General features: G+C 63.5%; 2 protein-coding genes across 6 annotated transcripts in view; one reads left to right on the top strand and one right to left on the bottom strand.

Moving 5' to 3' along the window:
* Positions 1 to 1,354: 1,354 nt before the first annotated feature.
* Positions 1,355 to 9,326, top strand: EMILIN3 (elastin microfibril interfacer 3). 2 transcript variants are annotated; one of them, XM_036009838.1, is made up of 4 exons: positions 1,355 to 2,196; positions 4,588 to 4,710; positions 5,881 to 6,104; positions 6,374 to 9,326. In XM_036009838.1, the coding sequence occupies exons 3-4, from the start codon at positions 5,924 to 5,926 to the stop codon at positions 8,161 to 8,163; spliced, it is 1,971 nt and encodes a 656-aa protein (XP_035865731.1). In that variant the 5' UTR covers positions 1,355 to 2,196; positions 4,588 to 4,710; positions 5,881 to 5,923; the 3' UTR covers positions 8,164 to 9,326. The 2 variants fall into 2 exon arrangements, with proteins under 2 accessions (XP_035865731.1, XP_028380031.1); XM_028524230.2 differs by lacking the exon at positions 1,355 to 2,196 and adding an exon at positions 2,308 to 3,233.
* LPIN3 (lipin 3) overlaps positions 8,728 to 17,632 on the bottom strand; it is a 20,758-nt gene continuing 11,853 nt past the window's right edge. For 2 of the 4 annotated variants that reach the window (XM_028524771.2, XM_036009836.1), the window contains exons 8-21: positions 17,217 to 17,493; positions 16,338 to 16,437; positions 16,022 to 16,182; positions 15,576 to 15,669; positions 15,404 to 15,473; positions 13,815 to 13,907; positions 13,694 to 13,737; positions 12,856 to 12,994; positions 11,739 to 11,887; positions 11,472 to 11,558; positions 10,840 to 10,992; positions 10,576 to 10,690; positions 10,398 to 10,501; positions 9,829 to 10,214 (exon numbers count right to left, since the gene is read on the bottom strand). In XM_028524771.2, the coding sequence (XP_028380572.1) occupies positions 10,070 to 10,214; positions 10,398 to 10,501; positions 10,576 to 10,690; positions 10,840 to 10,992; positions 11,472 to 11,558; positions 11,739 to 11,887; positions 12,856 to 12,994; positions 13,694 to 13,737; positions 13,815 to 13,907; positions 15,404 to 15,473; positions 15,576 to 15,669; positions 16,022 to 16,182; positions 16,338 to 16,437; positions 17,217 to 17,493 (1,731 nt within the window). In that variant the 3' untranslated portion in view covers positions 9,829 to 10,069. Of the gene's footprint in view, positions 10,215 to 10,397; positions 10,502 to 10,575; positions 10,691 to 10,839; positions 10,993 to 11,471; positions 11,559 to 11,738; positions 11,888 to 12,855; positions 12,995 to 13,693; positions 13,738 to 13,814; positions 13,908 to 15,403; positions 15,474 to 15,575; positions 15,670 to 16,021; positions 16,183 to 16,337; positions 16,438 to 17,216; positions 17,494 to 17,632 lie in introns of all 4 variants that reach the window. The other 2 variants (XM_028524772.2, XM_036009837.1) reach the window with 2 other exon arrangements.

The following is a 17,632-nucleotide window of genomic DNA, read 5'->3' as shown; positions in this document are numbered from 1 at the left end:
GGAGGGGGGACATGATTGGCTGCTGTCCTCTCCTGCCTCTGGCCTGCATAGGTTTTCTGTCTGGCAGATGCAAAGTGCTTTCATGGTCTGCGGGGGAGACCCCAGCCTCTGGCTCCATCCAGCCAAGACCCTGAGCATCTCCCCCACGACGTCCTCCACCCCCACCAGGAAGGGGCCTGGTGCTGGCTCCTGAAACCGTCCTAATTAAAGAGGGAACATGGTGTTTGATGTCAGCCACCTGGGAGAGGGGGAAGTGGGTCCGACTGTCCTCCCTGCCCCTTGCTACGTGGCCTTTTCCATGTTCAGACAGGGTCTAGCCTCCTCCCTGTGAGTCGTGGGCCCCGCATCCGGCTGGGGAAAGGAGTGAGAGGAAGGGGCGGGACCCCCCGGAAAAGGATCCTGGTTTCTGGGACGGGGAGGGGGCTTCTCCCAGAGCGGGCGGGGCAGTCAGAACCCAGCCCAGGCCGAGGGGCAGGGCTCTGCTCATCGCCCTCTCAGGGGCCTCTCCCTCTCCAAGAAGTGGAAATCCAGCGGTGACCGGATCAAGAGCGTGTCTGGGACACTCTTTTCCCTGCCCTCAGCAAAATGACTTGTGACAGGCCCCGTTAAAGGCTGGAGATCATGCCAGCACACTCGGCGGACGTGTGGCAGAGGATGGAAGGCTGTCCTAGATGGGCACCACTCGGCTGCCGGGGTCGGAAGCCCGTTTGAGCCAGTCCAAGTGCAACGGGTTATTGGGAGTGGGCAGGGGCGTCAGGAGATGGCCACTCCCTGCGCCCCCCTGGGTGCCAGAGCCTCTTGACTCCGCCCCAGTCTCCGGGCAGTTCTCTCCCTCGGCTCCCGGACCCGCCCGCCAGCACTGTGGCTGCGGCGTGCTGGGATGTGTCCTCTCACCACCCCTCTGGGCCCCCTGCAGTGGGTCTAATAGTGTCTGTTCCCCAAAATGTACGTCTACCTGGACCCTTACAGTGTGACCTGACGTGGAAACAGCATCTTTACAGTGTGGTTACTTCAGACGAGGTCATACTGCATTAGCCTGGGCCCTAAATTCAATGACTGGTGTCCTTATGAGAAGAGAGGAGACAGCCCTGGCTGGCATAGCTCAGTGGACTGAGCGCGGGCTGCGAACCAAAGCATCGCAGGTTCGATTCCCAGTCAAGGCACATGCCTGGGTTGCAGGCCACGGCCCCCAGCAACCGCACATTGATGTTCCTCTCTCTCTCTTTCTCCCTCCCTTCCCTCTCTAAAAATAAATAAATAAAATCTTTACAAAAAAAGAGAGAGAGAGAGAGAGGGGAGACAGAGAAAAGGCCAGGTGGAGAAGGCCACATGGAGACGCGGGGAGGAGCACATGTGAAGACAGATGTGGACACTGGCGTGTTGCAGCTACAGGCCAGAGAATGCCAGTGACGGCCAGGAGCCCCCAGACACTGGACAAGGAAAAGCAGGACGCTTCGCTAGAGTCTCTGCAAGGAGTCAGGCCCTGTGCACACCTTGATGTCAGGTTTCTAGTCTCCAGGAGTGGGGGAGAATAGACTTGTGTTAGTTTAAGCCACGGAGTTTGTGGTCATTTGTTGTGGCGGCCCTAGGAAGTTGACGCAGCACCCCTTGAAGCTGGATCCCCTCAGCCTCCGTGTCCCAATTCCCAAGCCCAGGAGGTGGACCCACAAGCCACTGAGGCCGGGAGAGGACAGAGGCGTGGATGTGGGCTTCAGAACTGCCCCATTCTGGCACCTTTGATAGCATCGCTTTACCCAGAGGGTGCGGATTTGCATCTGGAAGTCTGCGTGGTGCCAGGTCTCCCTAGGTGTGCTTCAGAGTCCCTTGCCTTCTGCACACCTACCAGCTGCTTGGGTGAAGACACAGAAGGCCGTGGGCACCTGGGAGGATGAGACAAAGCCAGGAAGAAGTGCCATTCTGTTGGACCCTGAATCAGGATTCAGACCGCCCTTTGCAGGTCAGAAGGACAACAAGATGATGTTGTGTAAGGGCGACTGCAAAGGCTGCCTCCTGGGTTCCCAGAGGCAGTTTCACAAGGGAAATACGGAGGAAGCCTGGCTTAACAGCAGCTCTTTGTGAGTAACACCTAAAAGCGTTTCTTTGGCCAGACGCAATAACGAGCCGGTGCTGTGGTCCAGCTAGCTAAGAGCTTAGCTGCACAGAAAGCAGCAGAGCGTCCTTGGCTGCGCTGGCAAGGTGAGAGGCGTTTGGGGTTCAGGGCAGCCCGTCCCTAAGAGACAGAGATAACACGGGACCCCGCCCACCCCGCCCCAGGAAACCAGAGGGACAGCCTAGCCACGGGACGGGTTGCAGAGGCTTGGCGAGGAGGAATTAAGATGCCCAGGGAGGGGGTAATTGAGTTACCAGATCTCCTGGGCACCTTCGGACAATGTCAGGCACATGGAGGCAAAGTGAGCCAACGGGGACGGTCTGAGCCCTATTACAAGTAGGTGGCTGCCGAGGTGTTGCTGGCGCGCCTCAAAATACCGTCCTCTTAGCTTCGGAGCCCCGGACCTCGGTCCCCAGGCGCACATCGCCTTTTAAGACCAGTGTGTCAAGACGGTGGGTGGGCGGTTCCTGTAGAGCCCCGCGCGCAGGCTGGCCCCAGGGGTTTGACTGGGCGGCTCGGCGGTGCACGCTGGATGCTGGCCCGGCCGTGGATGGGTGTGTTTGGGGAGTCTCCCAGGGCGCGACGGCCAGCGCCCCCACCACCCAGGGGCTGCTCCCTTCTTAACCTCTTGCTTTCGGGCGGCCCCTCGCGCGTCAGCTCGGAGCCGGGGCGGGGGGCTGGCGGCAGAGAGGGGGCCGGCGGAGGAGAGCGACGCGGCCCCAAGTTTATGCTAATCCGCGCAAAGCCCGCCTCCCGCCTCCCCTCCGCGGCCCTAGCCGCGAGCAGCGCCGGCCACTCCGCGGGACACAGCCTCTGCGAAGCGCCAGGCGGCGGGGCCAGCAAGCTCCGGGAGCCGCAAGCGGCGGTGGGACCCCGGCAGCGAGCGGCGGGGCGCTGCGGCGGGCGGACACCGGCGGGGGCCCCGCGCGGGGCCAGGTGGGGACCCGGGGGCGGCGATGGGCCGCCGCCGCCTGCCGGTCTGGCTGTGCGCCGTCGCGGCGCTGCTCTCGGGGGCGCAGGCCAAGGGCACCCCGCTCCTCGCGCGGCCCGCGCCGCCTGGTGCATCCCGCTACAGCCTGTACACGACGGGATGGCGCCCGCGACTGCGCCCGGGGCCGCACAAGTAAGCGCGGGCCGCGCGGTGGGCGGGAAGTGAGAGGGATGGGCCCCGCGCCGCGGCTCCCACCTGCCTCGACTGCGCGCGGGGGAGGCAGGGTGCTGGCCACCGAGGCCTGGGCGCGGAAGGGGCGGCTCCCGGGGGCCAAGCGTCTGCCGGCCGGGCGCCCCACGCCTCGGGAGGCTGCGGGACTGGCGAAGAAAAATAAGCTGAGGGGGCCTGGCGCGGCGGCGGGGATCCTGGCAGTGCCCGCGGAAACCTTTCCAGCGAAGTAACATTTTCCAGCTGCGCTGTGTGCAAACCCCGGGCGCAGCAGACCAGGTGGAGGGAGGAGGGAGGGCGGTCCGCACACGAGCACGCGGGGCTCTCCCACACACGGTGCCCGGGCCTCCCATCGCTCCGCTGCCCCACCAGATAGGAGATGGAGCCCTGCGCCCAGGGGCCCGCCCTCTTCCTTGGTGAGCCTGCCCTGAGCAACTCCTTGATAGCCCCAACGCGGCTGAGTCACAGAGCTGCTGGGAGTCCTGGGTCCTGGGTTCATGTTGTGGCTCCAGAGCCCAACAGCAGTCCACTGGTGCCTGGTTTATGCCAGGCAACCGCCACCCCAACCCCTGTGGCCTGCCCCAGCTTCTGGTCCTTAGTAGGCAATGGCTTGCCAGCTGGCCTCCACCAGGTGAGACAGCGGCTCTGCCTGGGGTGTTAGCTGAGTTTGAACCCTGGCTGCGTTTGAGAGGTTCTATAGGAAGTGTGTCCAGCCCATAGCTGACACTTAGTGGGCCTGGGTATGGCTGAGCAGGCTTCCTGGAGGAGGCAGTGGAAGAAGTGATCTGAGAATGAGGAAGCAGGGACAGAGGCAGGGGTCAGAAAGCTACAAGGTAGGGTTCAATTCCCCAGGAGTCATTCAGGGGAGAAGACAGAAGTGTGGTCTCAAAGGCTCTGAGGCGCTAAATCGAGACCTCAGAATGCTGAGATGAGTTGAGAGCCGACGACGGAGTCGAGAAATGATGAGGAATGCGGCAAGGCTGTTGGTGGGGAATCCAGGGTGAGCTTCTCCTCCACGCAGGGAGGGCAGAGGGCAAACCAAGGAAGGGCAGCTGCACCAGGCTCCTGGTTCAGTATGGGCTCAGCCCAGTGACAACCGGAGGAGGCCAGGATCAGAGAGACCAGTGGCAGGGCTGGACCCCAGGCAGAGGCGCTGGCTCCCAGGCCGGAGGAGAAGTATAGAGGAAAGGTGGGCCGTCACCTCTCCTGCTGAGGCCTGCAGATGGAGAGGGGGTGGGGGCGTGCATATGGGAGCTCCAGTGGGCTCCCATTATGGAGCCCAGGCCAGATACTCCAAGGATGCCATTCTTCCCTGCAGGGCCCTCTGCGCCTACGTGGTGCACAGGAATGTGACCTGTGTCCTACAGGAGGGAGCAGAGAGCTACATAAAGGCTGAGTACCGGCAGTGTGGATGGGGGCCCAAGTGCCCCGGGACAGTCACGTGAGTGCACCCCCATCCCACCCACTCAGGATCCCTGGGCACACCCCCCAAGCCTGCCCTCAGCGGAGAGCAGCAGCCAGCTCTCCAAGGGCTGTAACTCCTTGGACTCTAAGGGAGGGGACTCCAGCCCCCACTCGGGAGGGAAAGGAGGGACCCAGGGAGGAGTCGGGGGCAGGCTGGGGTCAGAGCCCCGCCTGCAGGGGGACCAGGGGAGGGTTTCTAGGGGAGAGGCAGCACCAGGCAAGGAAGAAGCCGTGGCAAGGGGTGTGGGGGACGGGGGAGAGCAGAGGGCCACACTGGCAGTGGCTGATGCCAAAGGGACCCTGAGCAGACTCAAGCAGGGCTGTGGTGACCATGGAGGAGGCAGGTCAGGGTGAGGGGTGGGAGCCGGCCAGTGGGCTCCAGCTGGACAGACGGGGCCGAGAGAGGACGCGTGGTGTTGCACACAGGCGGGAGGCACAGCTCTGTGCCTGGAGAGGTTCCGACGCAGGTCTGAAAACAAACCTGTTTGCACGGGACCCCTGGGCACATGCCCAGGCCCGCCTTCAGTAGGTGCACGGGTACATGCCGAACAGGTGAGGGAGTGGCCCCTGCTCTGCCTTCCCCCCTTGGCCCTTCACCTCGGTGCTCAAAGTCCAAGGTGCCCTCTCACCAGCCTCTGTGATCAGAGCTGTTTCCAGAGTAGTCTAGGGAGCAGTGAGAAGGACTAAGGGAAGCTGGTGGGAGCCCAGAGTGCCCCCTCCCAGGCAATGAGAGGGGCTGCTTGCCCCAGCTATGGGGCAGTACCCCTCACCCACCCACAGGGAAGGGGCTAGGGCTTTGTCAGAATTCTTCAAGGTACCACCAAAGCCAGAGTGAGGTTTCTGGTGGCAGTATGAGCTCAAGGGGGTCTAGGTGGTCCTGCGGGCCTTTGGGCTAAATTCCTGTTTGCCTTCTGCCCTGACCCTTCTCTGAGCCGTGGCTAGGCCTGCTTCCACCCCGTGGCCCTGTCACCTTAAGCACAGAAAAAGGAGACTCTTGGGGGTGTTGTAGAGGTGGGAAGACACCTAGACCATATCTACATGTCTGAGCGTGGCCCTGAACACCAGCCAGGGGGCACGCTCACCTGCCAGCAGGCAGCGCCTCAGCCCTCGGATACAGAGCTCTGCCCTCTCCCCACCCCTGGCCCAGGTACCGCACGCTGCTCAGACCCAAATATAAGGTCGGCTACAAGATGGTGACGGAGCTCTCCTGGCGCTGCTGCCCTGGGCTCAGTGGAAAAGGCTGTCCTGAGCACCTCACAGACCACGGGGCCGCCCCACCCCAGCCGGAGCCAGAGCCCCAGATTCCCTCCGGGCAGCTGGGCCCAGGCCCCAGGCCCCCTCCTTCCAGCAGAGCGGTCCCCAGCCCTTACGGTGAGTCTGTCCATGGAGACCCCACCAACGTGGTTGGGTTTGGGGGGAAGGTGGGAAGACCACTGCCCAGGCCAGCAGAGCTTGGGCAGGGCTAGGGAGGGTGCATCCCATGCTGGGCAAATGGGTGAGCCCCCAGGCCCCACCCAGAGCTGATGGAACTATGCCCAGCAAGGCTGGCTTGGAACAGAAAATCGAGTGGCTTGATAACAGGACATGGTGAGCGAGCCGGGCCAGTGACAGCCCTGGGGCTCTCTCCTCCTCTTTCCTAGGAAGGAAAGGCCCAGGGTTGTTTGGTGAGCGCCTGGAACGCCTGGAGGCTGAGGTCCAGCGCCTGGCACAAGCATATGGTACTCTCAGTGGCCTGGTTGCCAGCCACGAGGACCCCAACAGGATGGCTGGCGGCCCCAGAGCTCCTGTCACCCCTGTGGGCTTTGGAGTCATCCCTGAGGGGTTTGTGAACCCTGGAGACAGAACTGGAGGGCCGTTCGCACCTCCCCTGGACGAGATCTTAAGCAAGGTGACAGAGGTGAGCAACACGCTACGGACCAAGGTGCAACTGCTGGACGAGGTGCACGGCATGGCCCTCGGCCACGAGGCCCACCTGCAGCGGCTGCGGGAGGCTCCCCCATCTCCGCTGACCTCTCTGGCCTTGCTGGATGACTATGTGGACCAGAGGCTGCACCGACTGTGGGGGAGCCTGCTGGATGGCTTCGAGCAGAAGCTGCAGGGCGTCCAGGATGCATGCGACCTGCGGGTACAGGAGGTGCGGCAGCAGTGTGAGGAAGGCCAGGCGGCCAGCCGGAGGCTGCACCAGAGCCTGGATGGCCGGGAGCTGGCCCTGCGCCGGGAGCTCTCACAGCTGGGGACCCAGCTGCAGGGCCTGAGTGTGGCTGGCAGGGGCAGCTGCTGCAGCCAGCTAGCGTTGATCAGTGCCCGCGTAGACGGCCTCGAGAGGAGCCTGCAGGCCGTCACTGAGGCCCAAAGGGGCCGTGGACCCACCACCAGGGATGAGCTCACTCGGCTCTCTGCTGCCATGCTGCAGGGGGGTGTGGATGGATTTCTCGAGGGGCTGGAGACCCTCAATGGGACGGAGAATGGAGGGAGGGGCTGCTGTCTGGGTATGAAGGAGGGAGGATGGGGTGCGGGCGGCTTCAGGACCACACTGGAGGAGCGCGTGCAGAGCCTGGAGGAGCGCCTGCTGACGCTGGCTGGGGAGCTAAGCCACGACAGCGCCCCACCAGGCAGGTCAGCACGGCCCCTGGTGCAGACGGAGCTGGCCGTGCTGGAGCAACGGCTGGTCTCGCTGGAGACCTCGTGCACCCCCAGCACCACCTCGGCCGTCCTGAAGAACCTCGTGGCAGAGGTGAGGGCCTGGCAGAGCCAGACTGAGGCCCTTCTGCACCAGGTGGCCAGCCACACGGCCTTGCTCCAGCAGCTCAATGGCACCGTGGCAGAGGTCCAGGGGCAGATGGCAGAAGCAACAGGCAGCTCACTCCAGGGCGAGATCACCCTGCTCAAGGTCAACCTGAACTCTGTGAGCAAATCACTCACAGGCCTCAGCGACTCTGTCAGCCAGTACTCGGATGCCTTCTTGGCCACCAACACGTCCCTGGATGAGCGGGAACGCAAGGTGGAGGCTGAGGTCCACGCCATCCAGGAGCAGGTCAGCAGTCAAGGCTCACGGCTTCGTGCTGGCCACCGGCAGGTCCTGAGCCTGCGGGGGGAGCTGGAGCAACTCAAGGCCGGGGTGGCCGATGTGGCTGGTGGGCTGAGCCGCTGCCAGGACACGGCCCAGAAACTCCAGCATGCGGTGGGCCACTTCGACCAGAGGGTGGCACAAGTGGAGGGTGTGTGTGGGAAGCTGGGCCTGATGGCTGCAGACCTGGACAGCTTGCCCACGGAGTCACTCAGGCCCAGGGAAGGCCTATGGGGCCACGTGGACCAGCTGAACCGCACGCTGGCCCAGCACGCACAGGACATCGCCCGTCTCCGGGATGACCTGCTAGACTGCCGGGCCCAGCTGGCCGAGCAGGCGCGGCGGCCCAGGCAGGCCAACTAGGTGGGCTGGACAGGACCCGACCCCCAGATCCCACCAATCCTGGGGACATCACCCCAGAGCCCAGACCACGCCTCCCAGCCTCTGGCCAGCACAGATGCCACTTTGGAGGCCACTGAAGGCACCGCCTCGGTCCAGCTCCACGTGACTGTCTGACATTAATACCCATATGCTCAGTGCTGCACCAGCTGGACAGTTCAGGATAGCGGTCAGGGCGGGTATGACGTGCCTGAAGGCCAGGGTGGACCCAAGAGACCTCACAATCCAGTTTACCAATTGCTCTTCTGCGGACACACGAGTCGGCACCTGTGCAGACTGCAGGTCCGTGCTCAGGCGGTGGCCTGTCCACGGCTCCCTCTGCCCACAGGCCATAGGCAGGCCCCATGGAGGCTTCTGGTCCTTTGTCCCCTCAGCTTTTCTCCCCAGCCTCCTGGGCTCAGTGTCTGCAGGAGGGTGCCGCCACTGGCACTGTCCTCACACATGGCAGCTGCACCGATGCTGTTTCTGAACCAAGGACCAGAGGTTCCCACCACCCCAAAGGCCCTCAGGATGGCGCAGAAACACAGGTCAGCCAAGAGTTCTCTTTATTCCTTTCGGTCCTCTCCCAAGGTGAGGGCTTAGGCAGCTGTAGGTTCCCAGGGGAGGGCACTGGGTCCAGGCAATCTGTTTGGAGAACCCCCCACCCCTGCCCCGCCGGCAATGTATGCTTTTCCTTCTCTTCCCCAAAGATGTTGTCCGGGCACTCAGGTCCCCACATAGTCCTCTCCTCCCCGTGTCGGGGAGATCTTTAGGCCTCATGGTCCGAATGAGGCCGGGCCCTGAGCCGGAGGCCATGGCTAGAAGGAGAGGGCTCCAGGCCCAGTTTCAGACATCCTTGTAAACCGGGTGACCGCGGAGTCATGAGAAATGCAGGTAGGACACTGCCAAGGGACAGTCTGCAGATGCAAGCGTCCGTCTGGCCTGCACAGTCCCAGAGACCCTGATGCCCGTCTCTGCTGAGCCTCCCAGCCTCAGTTTCCCCACAGCAGCACGGGCCCTGCCCTGCTGTCTTGCAGGTCCCTGTAGCCCTCCCTTCTTGATTCTCGACATCTGGAATTCTGCCCTCCACTGTGGTGCTGTTGGAGGAGGGCAGGCCTGAATTAAAGCTTTTAGCCTCTCCAAAAGTACTTTCTTCCCCAAAGGGTATCTGCTCTCTACGGTGGTGCTGTTCGGGGAGGAGAGGCTGCCATGGGGTGTCAGCCCTGCTTCCCGCAGCCCCTCGGGCAGGAGCCAGCTCAGCAGCTATGTGGACACTGAACGGACCAGAAAAGGCTAGGGGAGGGCGGCAGGCCAACCCCCACCTGTCTGGCAGGGTTTGGGGCTGCATCCTCAGGGGATGTGCTGAGGCGTCTGGCTCAAGAGCTGTGGGAAGGCGCCAGGGCTACGTAAGGGTCTGGCCACAGAGGGCATGGACGGTCCAGGCTCCCCAAAGGGGGCGGGGGGAGCACCGTGTTCTTCCCAGATGCTATCTGCTCACCCCTCACTGCTGCCACCAGCCTTTCCCAAGCCTGCGGCTCGCAAGCCCCAGCGGGGCCTCCCTCTTCTCTCTGCCTTGTCAGGAGTTGAGGTGAGTCCCACAGTGATAGGGACAGAGACGTCAAGGCGTCAAGGCACGGAGAACACTGAGGGCCCAGGTGACAATCATTTAATGGCCACAGGCCAGGGCCACACTAAGGCCTGGAGCAGCTGCCCCAGTCCCTGCAGCTCGTCTGGCAGAGGCGACAGGGCAGGAGGAGAGAGGCTGCCAGCTGGCCCTCAGCCCCCCTCCTCCCTGTTGGGCTGGTCCCGTAGCACCCAGCTGCTGACCCCCTGTGCCCTGGGACACCTAGTTCTGGGCCGGGCCAGGGAGGAGGGGGCAGCCAGGGCAGGTTCAGGCCAGGGCGTCAAGGTCCACAGCGGTCAGTGGCTCCCGCCAGTAGCAGAAGTTGCTGTACTCAGGGTTGGCCAGATCTGTGCTGGGGCCACGGGCCACGGGCGGGAAGAGGAGCTCGACCACCTCGCCGAGCCGCTCGTACCTGTGGGCAGGGCAGGGCCAGTACTGAGAGCCTGAGCTGCCACCGGGCCACGGCCTCGGTCACATCGGCAGAGACTGCACGGTGCTGGTAGCCGTGGGCGAGGAGCAGTCCCCGGTGGGGCCGTGGAATGGGGGCCCAAGGGGGGCTGGGGCGTGGGGGGGCCGTGGCAGGGTGTGGCCTCACGTGGATTTGTGGTTCTTCATGGGCTCCCGGATGAGCTCTCCCCGGGGGTTGACTGTGAAGATCCGAGATTCTGGGAGGCCCACGTGCCGGTAGGCAGTGACGTCCTGTGGGAGACAGGGAGGCTGGTGGGCTGGACGGCAGGGAGAGGTGCCTCGGCCCTCAGGGGGGAGACACTCACGTTGGGCCTGTTCCCGAAGGCGGCATAGAAGGGCTGTCCCTGGGGCAGGAACAGCTGCTGGATGTCGCTCAGGCAGGCGATCTTGAACACCTCTGGCTTCTTCTCGATCACCTCCCTGGGGAGCCGGGGCCACGGTCAGGGAGGGCCGCCGAGGGGGGGAGGCCAGCAGGATGGCAGGGCCAGGGGACTCGGGCCTCGTGCCGGGCGGGCACTGGGCCCGCACTCCCCCCAGGAGTGTGGGCTCGTAGCGTGTAGGGGGGTTACCTGTGCAGGGCGGAGAAGAGGCTGCTGGGAGACAGCAGGATGGGGCCCTTGGGGAGGCCACAGCCCCGCTCGCTCACCCACTGCAGGTACCCCTTGGTGAGGTCTGCCATGCCAATGGCCCTCGCTGAGCAGTACAGGAACTTGTATCCGTTTCTGGGGGTGGGGGACAGGTGGCACAGAGCCATGAGGGACCAGCCATGAGCCATTCTGTCTCCTTGGTTTCAGCCAGCTCGGCCCAAGCCTGGGGCTCTGGCCTCCAAACCCAGAAGCCTTTGCAGGGAGGGGACATAGGGAGAACTTCTGGGCCGGGCTGGAGAGAGGCAGCCTCAGTAGGAGGGGCATGGACAGACTGCCAAGGCCAAGATGGACCGAGGTAGATGAGGGTCTGAGCAAGTCTGCAGACTTCCTCTGTCGCCTGAAGGTCAGCAGTTAGACTCTGACCCCAGACCACAGGCAGAGCCCCAGTAAGTGGGTCTCCTCTCCTGGACATGGCCTGGTTGCTTCCCTTGTGGGCCCCACTGGTCCCCAAGCCTGGCTTCCCAGGGCCAAGGCTATGTCGACCTCAGGTGTCCTGGCACCGCCCCCGCTCCCCCAGCCCCAGGGCCCTGCCCAGCCCCAGCCCTGGCACTCACAGGTGGATTCTGTGGTAGAGGCTCGTGATGCCTTGGTGTGTCCAGTCTTTCCCCAGCTGGGGCAGGATGTGGCCCAGAGCATCGGACCTGGATCCCAGGGGAGAGGTCACTCCAAGGTGGCCACACGTGGCCCTCACATTCCACACATGGGGCCCCGCTCCCAGCCCCAGCAAGGTGCACTGGGAGGGTGTCTCCCCTGTCCCCTGTCCCCCAGCACAGAGAGAGGCAAGTTTCCAGGTCTCCCCTCCCCCACCAACCAGGCCTCACTTGGTGATGGTGCCGTCGATGTCCGAGATGACCACCTTGTCATCCCACCTCCACAGGTAGATGGTGGCCCTGCAGCGGCAGGTGCCCTGGTACTGGGTTGTCACGCTGAAGACCACCTCGTTGGCGCCTTCTTGCAGGTTCAGCTGCCGCTGGGGCGGGGCAGAGACGGGGAGCTGTGACCCGCCGCAGCCGGGCTCTGTCTGGCCCTGCCACCCCCCACCGTGGCCTTCAGCCCCCAGCTGGGCCTCTCGCCCTCCTCTCCCTCCCAAATCAGAGGACCCGACAGAGCCCATCAGAGAGAGCCAGACACAGACACGCCCACGTGGGCAGAGGGTGTCCACGAGGAGGAAGGGAGGGGTGCTGCGGGGCCCGCACCATGCCGAGGGGAGGGGGGGGGAGGACAAGGCCTGGCCTGGGGCTCCTGCTGACGTTTCTCACATCAGCCCCGAGGATGGCATTACCCTAGGCAGGGAGGTACCCCACCACATGGCAGGAGCCTTGTGGGGGCCATCACAGGGGCTGCGGTACCTGTGACGTCCTGCAGACCCTGGCCCCGTCCTTGGTCCACAGAGACGGGCCAGGGCAGCGCTCGGCCACGGCGGGGGTGAGCCCCAGCGTACCACACAGGTGGCAGCTGCTCGGCACCAGGCTGGCCGGGTCCCCCCGGGCATCTCCCTGACCACACTCAGGGGGTCACACTCAGGGAGAGAGCATTCCTCTGACAGGGCCACCAGTTACTAAGGGCAAAGACATGACTTGGGGCCAGTCTGAAGGCCCATCATCCATGCTGGTTCCTTTCGTGTGGCTTCCCAGGGCAGGCCCCGGGCCGGCCGACCCACTGCAGGTCAGTATTTCAGGCAGAGAGAGGGCTTTTCCAGTGAGAGCACTGGACAGAGACAAATGGACTGGCGTGTAAAGAAGTGAGCCCCCTGGCCCCGGAGGTATTCAAGCAGGAGCTGTTACGGAGGTGGCCGGAGGGGATGGATCCTGGGCTTTGGTGAATGCGTGGCTCTGTGGGGCCGTTCCTCCGCCGGGCCCTGTAGGGCTCTGGGACGGTGTTATCACCGCGCACCCCCCACCCTCGTCTGCACGCCAACACATCAGCACACGCACTTACGATCTGGTCGGAGGAGAGGCGGAGGGACTTCTTGTAGGCGGGAGGGTAGGCCGGAGGCAAGGGTGGCAGGGAGGGAGCCTCGAGGATCACGGGGCTGTCTGGGGCGTCATCCTCACTGCTCAGGACATCCGTCTTCTCCCTGCGGGCAGCCCAGCTCTCAGGAGCCCTCCCCCAGCCCAAGGCCCCGCACTTTGGCAGACACCCCTCGCCCCAGGCCACAGGGAGCCTGGGCTGGTCCCTGCCCCTCCAGAGACCACCCGGGGGGATCAGAAACCCCTCCCTCCAGGGACCACCCCCCAGGTAGTAGCAGGGAAGGATGCGGGCTGGCGGTCTGCACCCAGAAAGGCGATGGCGGAGCCGGAGCCGAGGGCCCGGGCTCTCAGCCCTTGGCACCTCCCCATGGCCAGGATGCCTGCGCCTGACTTGGCGATGTCTACCAGAAAACCTAGAAATGTATTGGAGGATGATTCCCAACCTCGCCTGCCTTGGCTTCAGTTGACTCATCCTTGATCACCCCTGCCCTCTCGCCTCCAACCTTGGGCATTCCGGGTCAGTTCATAAGTAAAAGGGAAGCAGGGTCAGCAGGCCCCAGGCGGAGAGGGGAGGCCCTGTGGCCTTTCGTGCGGTGGCCCCTTGTCTGGGCGCCCCTCCCAGCTCTGCCATTTCTCAGCTGTGGGACCTTTGGTATATCTCCAAGTCTCAGTTTCCCCTTCTGTGAAATGGGGGCACTTTTCAGGAAAAAGAATGGGTGTAGAAGTGACTGGGGGAGCAGGGTGCTGGCTCCGCCCTACCCTCCTAGAGCAGGCCTCCGAGGCTCCCAGCCGAGAGATCAACTCACCCCCTCGGCTCCCTGGCCGTGGTCTTCTCCCTCTGGGCACTTTGCTGTGGGGCGAACATTCATCTAGTGAACAGCCAGCCCCTGCCTGGGCCGGCCCCACCCTGTGACCATAACCACCCACCTCCTCGGCCGGGAAGTCCCTGCGTCGCCAGGAAAACCACCACCGCCCACCCTTCCTGGGCATCTTCTCCTTCTCCAGCTTGTCCACAGTGCTCTGGGGGCAGAGAAAGGCCATGGCATTCACCTCCGATTGCCCTCGGGGCTGCCGTGAGCCCAGAGTCTGGGGCTGACCACCAGCAAGGTGCTGCCGACCTCTGGAGGCTGAGGAAGCACACCCACCTCCTTCCCGGGGTTCCCACAACTCACACGGGACGCCAAGGCTCACTCCTGCCCAGCCCAGCTCCATCCCAGCCCTGACTCCGACCTCTAGCCCAACCTTGGCCTGGCCTCCCAATCTGGTAAGTCTATGCTTTGGGAGTTTCTCAAGATCTGGTACTCCCTGCATGATGCCACCAAGTGGCAGCCAGTACTCCCCTCAATCTCCAGGACCAACACAGGCAATTCCTGAGGTCCGGGATTCCCATGAACGACTCCCTCTGTGTGTTACCATTACCGCCTGGTGGGGGCTGCATGACCTGGTGAAAAATTCTGACTAGATTTGTGCTTCCTACAAACACAGAACGGTGCCCCCAAGTTAGGAGGACATAGGCTTGGGGTGGGTCGGCCAGGGCACCCGCATGAGCTGGGAACAGGCTGGAAGTGTCTCCCAGGGGCCTTGGCAGTGGGTCTGTCCAGGTGAGGACAGTCAGGCAGGGGAGTGACCCCCTGCCTTCCCACAGGCCGTGGTCCTAGCTCAGACCCAGAGCCTGCCAGAGGATGGAGCTGGGCATCACCGAAGGGAGGCAGCAGCGGCCTGCATCTGGTTAAGTGATGTCCTTTGGGCAACTCTAATCAAGTGGAGAATAGCAGACCAGGGCAGGGCCCTGGATGGCTTCCGGAAGGGCAGAAGGGGCAGGGGCAGGTCAGCACCGGGTGGAGGTTCTGGGAGGGACCGAAGAGGCTGGGTTCCTTCCCACCTCTGAGCGCCTATACAGGCTGTTCCTGCCTCCCGATTGTTTAAGGCTTCCTCACCCTTCCGATCTCTGCCCAGCAGGCACTTGCTCAGTGAACCTCCCTGTCGCAGGCTCTCAAAGCACCCCAGACCTCTCCTTCCCAGTGCTCGCGGTGAATTTCACATTCACCTGGCTGAGTCTTTGATGAACTGGCTTTCTTTGAGGGCACGACTGTCCCTGGCACACAGTAGGTATGCAACACATGTGTGCTGACAAAGCAAGACAGCGCCCGAAGCCCAGCCTGGAGAGGTTCGCAGGGTAAGGTGGAGTGGGACCCCCACCTCCCAAAGCCTCATCTCCCAGATTGCAGCCTGCTGTTGAAGGCATGTCCCTGGTGAATGTGTATCCCCCTCTGGTTTGTCCTGAGCTCCTTTGGAGTAAAGTCCCGATCCAGTGGGATTCGACGAAGCCAGGAAACCAGGGGAGGGTGTGGCTTTGTCCACACAGCAAGGAGGAGGCTCAGGGGGACGGCGGACTCCTCCCCCAGAGTGAGTCTTGCAGCCAGTCAGCCCCAGGCCTGTCACTTCCTGGCTAAGGGCCTCCTACCCCCGGACTGTAGCCACTTTCCGCTGGGGGCCCCGTGGGCTCAAACCATTACCTTGGGCAAGTTCTTCTGGAAGGCTTGCAGGGAGAGGACCATGGGGGCAGCCACAGCCCAGTTGTAGTGCCTGGAGGGACAGAACGCGGCGTTGGGGCCGCAGGAGCTGCAGTGCCACGGAGGGGGCAGGGCGACCCACTGTGGTGGCCAGCAGCCCGGCCCCGGTACTTACTTCTCATTGACTTTCACCACCAGGTTAGGGTCCTCCAGGAGGCCAGGGTTGTGGGCGAGGTCCTGGTAGGAGACTATGTGCTTGTTGAACTTCTCTGGGCACAGGGCAGAGCGTGAGGGGGTAGGCTGACACCTTACCACTTGTGGCACGCTGCCCCGCCTCTCCTGGTCCCTCCACACCCCTCCCACTCAGGCCTCCCACGGGGCCCCTCCCTTCCTGTGGTTTTGCACCTGCTGCTCCCACCCCGGGCACTGGCCGTCGTGGATCCACAGGATAAGTCACAGCTGAACATCAAGCCTTGGATTCACGGGGCCTTGGGAATGCCCACCCTTGCTGGCTGCACGTGGGCTCCACAGGCAGGGGCGCCTGGCCAGCCTCATGCCTCTGCTGGCTGCCCAGCCCCAGGCTCAGTGCCAGTCCTTGGAGGGGTTCACGGTCAGACATACCGAGGGAAATGTCCCGGCTGTCGGCCAGTCCACCGCAGAGGGACAGTGCTATCGCGTTCATCGTGTCCGGGGTGGGTTCTGGCTCCTGTTCAGGGCTGGGGTCCCCCAGTATCTTCTGGCTACCGGGTTCACTCCACCTCCTGGCTCCCAGCCCACTGTCACTGGAGGGCAGGGGGGGGAGTGGGGAAGGACCAACAATGACATGAATACAAGGAGGCTGGCAGGAGGGGCCTGCCTCCCACCCCAGGCCCCCGATAGCCAACCCCTGGCCCGATGGGCCCCACCCCGAGACAGCTGGCACCCAGAATGCAGGCACCTCTGGGGGAAGTAAAGGGCTGCGTTCTCAGAGTCCAGGGAGGATAAGTCATCCAGGTAGATGTCACTGGGGCCCAGGTGCTGGCTTCTCTTCGTGGAGCCTGAGGACAGAGGGGGGCGCGCCTGTAGACCTGACATGCGCTCAGTAGCGTGGGCAGTAGGTGACCCCTTGCCTGTGAGCGCCCTAACACACTGCCGTCCCGTAGACTCTCTGCAGCGATGGACACGCCCTCGGGCTGCACATCCAGCGTGGACGCACTTCAGATGTGGTGTGATGGAGAAATGGGGTTTTAGAGGCGACTTAATTTTAACTTCCAACAGCCATGAGCCGCTAGTGGCTACCGATTCGGGCGGCGAGGCACAGGCCCAGGGCCCTCCCAGGTGCTCAGGAGAAAACCCAGCCAGGGAACCGGGAACTGATGTCCCCACTTCCCTCTCCTGCCCTCTCGCCTGCCCCGCTCCAGACACACCAGCTGCATCAGTTCCCAGACGAGAAGTCTCTCTTCTTCCTCATGACCCCGACACGGGTCATCCCTCTGTCTAGAATTCTCCTTCCCGGAGCCTCACCTGGCAGGTCGGCATTGTTCATGTCTCAGCTCGCATATCACCCACTCACAGAGGCCTTACCTTCCCTGTCTTACACACGGTGCAAACAGCTCCCACCCCACCCAGTGTTCTGTCCCCTGTCACCCCTGTGCCCGCTTCCTGGCTATGCGTGCGCCATGTGTCTGCCCCACTGGATTGTGAGCCCTGTGAGGTCTGCTGCCAAAACAGTGCCTGGCACACAGTAGGTGCTCAAAACATGCCTGATGTCCCAGAGGCCACCCAGGAGGTGGCGCAAGCCCGGGGAGGCACTGGGGGGCATCCAGCCATCACTCACCTTTTCTGCTCGAGACCCCCTCTGGCTGGCCGGTGGGAGCCAGGCCCTCCAGACCGGCCCAGCTCCATGATTTTGAGGCAGGAGAGAGGCTTGCATCCCTGGACCTCTGCGTGTTGGTTTTTTCTCCCTCGGGGGCCAGGAGAGGGGGGCCTGCCAGAGCGGGCACCTCTGTGTCAGGCCGAAGGTCGGGGGTGCTGGGCTCTCCCGGAGGAGGTGAAGCGGCCCGGGTGCTGCCTTCAGGGGCCATCGAGGACACGGGCCACTCGGCTTTGGCCACCTGTAGTCAGACAAATGTGGAAGGCTGGGGGCCAGGCCGATGCAGGGCCTGCCCCCCACACCCCACAAGGACCTGGGGAAGGGGCCCAAGTCTCAGTCACTCCAGTCCTTCCCCACAGAGGGGCCATGGAGCCCCCGAA

This window comes from Phyllostomus discolor, chromosome 9 (assembly GCF_004126475.2).
Source record: "Phyllostomus discolor isolate MPI-MPIP mPhyDis1 chromosome 9, mPhyDis1.pri.v3, whole genome shotgun sequence".
Classification (NCBI taxonomy): domain Eukaryota; kingdom Metazoa; phylum Chordata; class Mammalia; order Chiroptera; family Phyllostomidae; genus Phyllostomus; species Phyllostomus discolor.
Note: the sequence above shows the minus strand (reverse complement) of the source record. Positions and strands in the feature narration are given on the sequence as shown.

Bases quoted from the DNA above. Each gene is read 5' to 3' on its own strand.
- EMILIN3 (XM_028524230.2), top strand. From the start codon at position 3,067: ATGGGCCGCCGCCGCCTGCCGGTCTGGCTGTGCGCCGTCGCGGCGCTG. The intron at 3,234-4,587 runs GTAAGCGCGGGC...TCTTCCCTGCAG, and splicing joins CTGCGCCCGGGGCCGCACAA to GGCCCTCTGCGCCTACGTGG. The intron at 6,105-6,373 runs GTGAGTCTGTCC...CCTCTTTCCTAG, and splicing joins AGCGGTCCCCAGCCCTTACG to GAAGGAAAGGCCCAGGGTTG.